The sequence below is a fragment of the Harmonia axyridis genome, chromosome 6 (assembly GCF_914767665.1).
Source record: "Harmonia axyridis chromosome 6, icHarAxyr1.1, whole genome shotgun sequence".
Taxonomy (NCBI): domain Eukaryota; kingdom Metazoa; phylum Arthropoda; class Insecta; order Coleoptera; family Coccinellidae; genus Harmonia; species Harmonia axyridis.
In genome coordinates, this window is record NC_059506.1 from 424,338 (window position 1) to 431,732 (window position 7,395).

Here is a 7,395-nt window from a genome sequence, read left to right on the forward strand (position 1 = left end):
TTTATATTTCATGCAGTATGAAATAAAATTAATTATCTATCTTGTGAGTTATTGGATTTTAACCACCTCGGGCAACGCAACAATCCCTCGGGACTTACGTCCCTCGGGATTGAAATCTGTTGCCCTCTGTGGTTAAAACCCTCATAACTCCCTTGATACATAAATAACTATTTCACATTAAAACAATTATGGCCCTCTTGGAAGTATGTCAATCATATGCTCTTAGGATGAATTTATGGAATAGCAAAAGAATAAAAGTATTCAATCTCAATCACATGAAAATTTGTCTAGTGGTATGTTTCGATGTGAGTTTGAATGACCCGAAGAAGAAGTATTGTTCGATAGCAGCAGTCTTTAGTGGGAAATGATTGTTGTCATTATAATGGAACTATTTTGTGAAAACTTTTTTAAACACGGGCTTTATGAATAATCTGGACTTTTCAAAAAGAATGTTGATTTTAGTGAAGTATCTTCTTATTATCAGAGCTGTGCCAAAGCTCAGTAATTTGTAATCAAATCGAGGAGTTGAGGTGAGCTTATTCAAATAACTTCATTTTCAAACTAAGTTGGCTAGTACTTCAATTCTAAAATCTGAGACATGACATCATAGTAAATATTCATTTCTGTGGTTTTTTTTTCCACAACAGAACAGAGTTGCATTCAGCCAAAGTACCCAATTTTTTGAATTTCACAGATAATTTTTTTTTTAAGATCAAGTTATTCGAAAACGGCGCTTTGTACGAGAAAATATGAAGAATACTTTTATTTTTCAAATTAGCCAAATATTCTTCAATGAACGTTCAAATTACTCTTAAGAGTTGGTTTCTTCGAATTTCTGGTATTTTTATGGGATGTAATGTTCATAATAAAGAAACAGAAGAATGTGTATGGAATCTTGTGTTCGGGGAATAATAGCTTTTTCTGCTTCAGAAGTCGACGGAAAAAGGCGTCTGCTCGAAGGATAGGACTTCATAATCGGGGTGCTTTCGCAAAGCGCCAGACCTTGGAGGCTGGTGGTAGGTCGGCTTGGAAGAATTTGCCACGGAGAACTCAAAGGATGGAGCTGGTTGCTTAGCAAGAAGAACCTGCTGAAGGCCTCTCAACATCTTAAGGAATTGTGTACACAGTGTGCCTTTATGTATCCGTCTTCGGTGCCCTGCATCCTTAGCGCTTGCCTGGTCAGTCTGGAGCCAGATACCACCTTGAGGTGAGTTTGTCATAGAGAACATTAGAAATTTTAAAATTTGGTTTAGGTAATTCTAAAAATATTTTTTGTGAGGTAATATAAATAACTTAATATCTCCCATTTTTTATGGATGAATGAGATGTCACTTTGACATGTTATACATATATGTTGAACTCATGGAAGAATGTCAATGCCTTCTGCACATGTATTATAAAAAATATTTGCATTAAAAATAAACTTAAATCCATGCGCATTTCTAAGACATACTGTGAAGCTCTGATATATACATAAAAAAAGACATTTAATCAGAAATTGGTTACCACAAATATCCGCTTTATCTTGGTGAACAAATTTTTTATTATCCCCGTATCACATTAGGCCTTCTTTGTGTCCATTTCTGAATGAGCATGCCTATTCTTGACTATTGGATCAAGCGAAATCAATTCTAATTCAAATGCCATATATGGCTGAGATTATTTTTGAAATATATTATTATTGTTTTATTCAGAACATTCATCTACATTTTTAATCAAATGACGCTTCATTAGTTAGCTTTAGGGGGATTGGGATGAAGAAAAATTTTTAAATAATTTAAATATATTACATTTTATTTACACAATATTTATTCCATGTCAATGATTATATCAAAGATCCTTACAAAATTATACAATTAAAAAAAAGAAAACCTTCCGGATGGAATCGATGAATCATGATTCATCGATTCGATTTCATGTCAAATATCCGGAAGGTTTTCTCTATTATCAGTGATGTCCTACATAAGGGGCAGGACTCATTTGAATGCGCAACCCATTCCTGCAAGCACTCCTTATGATAACAGTGTACGCATCCCGTGAGGTATATGTCTCCTGATATGTCGCTGAGACAAACGCTACATTCTCCATCTAGTACGCCCCTAGAAAAAAAAAAATATACGTATTAATTTGTTGTTTGATAGGTACAATATGATTATTATTCATTTCATACACATTTCTAACACATATAGAATAAAAATTACACAGGTACAGTGCAATTATGATATTTCAAGAATTGTTAAAAAAATTTGATGTAAATCCTTACCTTTTCATAGATTCTATCACTGTTCTATTAAGTTCCTCCTCTGTTAAATTATAATTAACAGGGATGAAACAAATTGCGTCGAATAAATTTTCAGACATTGTGAATTTAAATTAAACACTGTTCTACTAACTTCTACTAAGTTTAGCAAGACACTGAATGAAAACATAGGGAGAACAGAACCATGAAGCTAAAGATCTTCATAGAGCAGATACCTTTTTCTTCTTCTTTTCTTTGGGATCTAGGATTCTATTCTCAAACTTATAATATTGATTTTGAACGATCAAATTGATGAAAACATTATAACAGTATGCCATTAAAAGATTAATTATTCATGTATTTCAAACAGAAAAAATTATTTGGATGAATATGTTAAAATTTTGATATATTTACTTGAATACAGATTCACAATTAGGGTGAAGATCTTCATAGAGCAGATACCTTTTTCTTCTTCTTTTTCTTGGGAAATTTTTTATTATCCCCGTATCACATTAGGCCTTATTTGTGTCCATTTCTGAATGAGTATGCCTACAGGCCTATTTTTGACAATTGAATCAAGCATCAATTAAACATTTTACCCTGATATATCAAAATGCAGGTCGACCAACACCATTTTTATCTGTTTGATGTGGCATTGCTCAAATTATAATAACTTTCTATAACAGCGTTTGTGTTTGCAATTCATGTTTTGTTGATTGTGGAATTGTATTAATGGTGAAAATATTAATCTTTCAAATATTTATTAACAAATCATGAATATAACTTCAAAAACAACTTCAAGGTTTGAGAGAATTAATTCTGTCAGCAAAAGATTTTGAGGTTTCATGAGAAAAATATTCGCGAATTATCATTATATTTCGTTTCTTAGTTGAACTTTTCAATATTTAACCTAAATAATGTCATAAAAAATATGTTTCTTATTTTTGATCAGTTATAAAAGTACTTAAGAACTCAATTTAAGCATTATACTATTACTTACTAAATAGGTTTAATAATTCCCTGAATGACTGTTATTATTAGATGAATAACATCAGTTTGATGTCTTCTAAGTATTCAAAATGTTTTTTAAGTCAAACTATTATAAATATCTTACTTTTGAATCTTCTAATTATTCTTAGTACATTTGGACGTAATAAGCCGTGTAGTTTATTGTATTTTTAATAGGGAAATATCAAATTGTTTTCAAAAATGTGAATTCAAGTCGAATCATGTTGACATAATTTTTATTGAATTATATTAACAACCAGTTTTCCAAAAATCGTTAACTACCTACTTTTATGTTGAAAGACTTGAAATTCCTGTACTGATGTGAATTTTTCTTTCAGATATATTTTAGAGGGTTACAACGGTTGATTGTAGAATTGTATTAATGGCGAAAATATTAATCTTTCAAATATTTATTTACAAAACATGAACATAACTTCAAAAACAACTTCAAGGTTTAAGGGAATTAATTCTGTCAGCAAAAGATTTTGAATTTGTTTAATCTTTATTAGTCAATTATTTTTGACATAATATGTACATATGTACATTCATGAAAGACATGTTACATGCAAAGTAAAATATAAAATATGTCCCATTCTACATTCCACACTACACTGTATTTTGTAAAATATTTGAGAATAAAACTACTCTTTTTGCGATAAAAACAGACGTTAATACATATGTGCTTTCAACACTGTCAGTTAAACAAAACAATTAGCATTTTAGACCGTCGTATTGCCGTGAAACCCCGAGGGGGACCACCTAACAGTATAGGTGAATCCTAGACGCGTTTCGTATAATGCGAATTTTTTCGGTTAATCGGGATTTTATTTTTCAATAGTTTGTTTCGGATTTTGGAAAATCGCGATTCGTATAATCGGGATTGTACTGTATATCTGATTCAATTCATCACACCGGTACAATTAAACATTTTAAAAAAGAATTAAACTGTCTTATCTTATCTGATGAAGTCACATTCATTTCAAGAATTATTCATCTAATAATAAATTAGATAGTTAAAAATTCTTAGAAATGCCAATAACCTCATTAGGTAAGCCATTATATATATATGGCAAATAAACATTTTAAAAGTAGGTACTTAAGATCTCAAAAGAGGAAACGTCAAACTTTTGTTGGTTACCTGATGATGTCACGGTCATTAAAGCTAACAGTGTATTCGACTGGCTGCACCAATGCGAAATAAATCGAATTTTTTCAGTGCTAAATGACGTAATTAGTTCGAATTGATTCGCTCTGGTGCAGCCTGTCAATACGCTATAAGATGCATAGGGTTTTCTATGCATCTTAATTAAAGTATAATTTAACTTTCTAATAGCTATCTCAGATATCCATGATAATTTGAGAATAAACTAAATTTAGGTTCTGTTACTAGCAAATACTTGTTGTTTAAGGGTCAGCAATGAATAAATAATACGAAAAAAAATTATTAATAACATAAACAATTTTAAAATACTTGAAAAAAAGTCTAAATTGATTTTTGCTTATCTGATGACGTCATGGTTATTAAAACATTATTTAATTATCTACCAATAGATAGTAAACTCTTTCAAGCACACAGAATCTCCATTGAAATATAACCTGAAAGCACAGCCAAATTTTTTTTTTATTTTCTAAATATTTCTTTAGTGATTATTGGTAAAGGGGCAATAGAATGAAACGTAGTACAATCAAAAACAGATTTTTTTCTACTGAAGTACAGTTTTTGAGGTGGTATATCTTATGTACCACCATGCAATATAAGAAACTCATAACAGTATCGAAAATATTGAAGTTGAATAAAAAATTTTTAATTTGCATGATACTCAGCAAAACAGATTTTAGATTTTGACAGACATAATGGTACACTACAAGTTTTTTGTACTACAATGGTCACATCTTCTTCTGGATGCGTATATCGGCATGTGCGAATTATATTTGTTTTTTATTTCTGGATGCACGGAAGGAAATTGAAATTGTTCGATAAATATCGATACTTTCATTTCAGATACTATCGATAGTCGATATTTTCAATACCGCTACATGTATATTATCTATATTTAAGAGTATCAAATTCGCTATTTCTTAATATTTCGCACTATGATTTCGACCTCACGAAACTTATTATACTTTTTCATTCGGTATTATCTCTCAAAATTATTTCATTAAAAACTCTAGTTCCATTAGTCGAAAATCCTGATTTAGCGGACTCAAAAATAAATATGTAGAGCAGTTTTGAAATTCTACACATCGAAAATAAAAAGTTAACTAACTAAATCAAATCCTCTACATGCTATGACTAAGATGTCTAAAAACATGGTGTATGCACTCGTCAATTTTTGAATGCAATGACATTCGACCAAATTGAGAATATTAGTTTGAATTTCAAATTGCGAGTAATGCCAAATATTATAAACACAGCAGTTCGGTTCGAATAATCTATGTTCTAACCTAAAATTTTCATTTACAGTTTACACTGTTATTGTTATAAGATATTTGTTATGAAATGAAGCATTTAATTTGTTCCAACTATCAGCCATCAGTATGAAAATATGGAAATATGTAAAATATTCTGGCTCTGTAATCAATGGAAAATGTTAGACTCCACTTGTAATCAAATTTGTTCTTAATGTGTACCTACATTATAGCCAACTTTACTACTTAATTCATCTTGATTTTGGCATTGAAAATAAATGAGAAGTATTCAATATAAATATCCACAATAGAATATTATCCTGTTTCTTTCAACTCGCCTAATTTGTTTATTTCATACTGATACATTACAAAGGAATAAATGCTTAGTTACCGTAACTATAAACATTGTCATAACTCCCTTGGGAGTTAAACAGGGCAGTTATAGATCTTTAACTCCCTCTAAAGTGTTCACAAAAACAAACCGACATTTGTCGAATTTACCACTAAAGTTGTTACCCGAATTGCAAGGATTTTCTATTAAACGGTTGTCAATGTTGATGACTGTATTCAAACATGAAGTTGTTTCCCTTCTTTCATCTGACATGCCAACTAACAGTCTTGCAGTTTTGTTTTTCAATTCCATGCTGTCGGCCAAATACCCTTCTGCCACCGTTGAACTTCGCCATCCATCATGTCTCTTCAATGTTGTCATATTTGCTCCTGCATTGACCAAGGCAGTCGCAGAAGTCCTTCGCAGACAATGTCCTGTGAATGTTTCTGGATACGGCAATTCCAAAAAACTAGCAAAGAAATTTGTCATATTCCTTTTTGTACTTAAGTTCCGACTTTGTTGGTAGTAGTACGGAACGAGCTTTTTCAGCCTTTTCCAACAAATCTCTTGAAATCTCAATTCTCTCTGAGTTTGCATTCATTTTCACTAATTTGAATATGATGAGAAACACGATATGACAAATATCTACAATGTTGTCAGTGACATTTCCATGGCAACCATGCCTACTTAATTCTTAATAAAGATAATTCGTTTTGTTCTGAAAACCAAAACAATTTGGTTTTTATATTTCATGCAGTATGAAATAAAATTAATTATCTATCTTGTGAGTTATTGGATTTTAACCACCTCGGGCAACGCAACAATCCCTCGGGACTTACGTCCCTCGGGATTGAAATCTGTTGCCCTCTGTGGTTAAAACCCTCATAACTCCCTTGATACATAAATAACTATTTCACATTAAAACAATTATGGCCCTCTTGGAAGTATGTCAATCATATGCTCTTAGGATGAATTTATGGAATAGCAAAAGAATAAAAGTATTCAATCTCAATCACATGAAAATTTGTCTAGTGGTATGTTTCGATGTGAGTTTGAATGACCCGAAGAAGAAGTATTGTTCGATAGCAGCAGTCTTTAGTGGGAAATGATTGTTGTCATTATAATGGAACTATTTTGTGAAAACTTTTTTAAACACGGGCTTTATGAATAATCTGGACTTTTCAAAAAGAATGTTGATTTTAGTGAAGTATCTTCTTATTATCAGAGCTGTGCCAAAGCTCAGTAATTTGTAATCAAATCGAGGAGTTGAGGTGAGCTTATTCAAATAACTTCATTTTCAAACTAAGTTGGCTAGTACTTCAATTCTAAAATCTGAGACATGACATCATAGTAAATATTCATTTCTGTGGTTTTTTTTTCCACAACAGAACAGAGTTGCATTCAGCCA

The 7,395-nt window shown here is 31.3% G+C and overlaps 1 protein-coding gene across 1 annotated transcript; it reads right to left on the minus strand.

The window, feature by feature from the left end:
- Positions 1–1,900: 1,900 nt before the first annotated feature.
- Positions 1,901–2,402, minus strand: LOC123682382 (probable E3 ubiquitin-protein ligase XERICO). The gene is made up of 2 exons (XM_045620980.1): positions 2,264–2,402; positions 1,901–2,099 (listed from the first exon to the last, which is right to left on the minus strand). Exons 1-2 carry the CDS (start codon positions 2,359–2,361, stop codon positions 1,901–1,903), a joined length of 297 nt encoding a protein of 98 aa, XP_045476936.1. The 5' UTR covers positions 2,362–2,402.
- Positions 2,403–7,395: the final 4,993 nt, after the last annotated feature.

Bases quoted from the DNA above. Each gene is read 5' to 3' on its own strand.
- LOC123682382 (XM_045620980.1), bottom strand. From the start codon at position 2,361: ATGTCTGAAAATTTATTCGACGCAATTTGTTTCATCCCTGTTAATTAT. The intron at 2,100-2,263 runs GTAAGGATTTAC...TTTTTTTTCTAG, and splicing joins GTGATAGAATCTATGAAAAG to GGGCGTACTAGATGGAGAAT.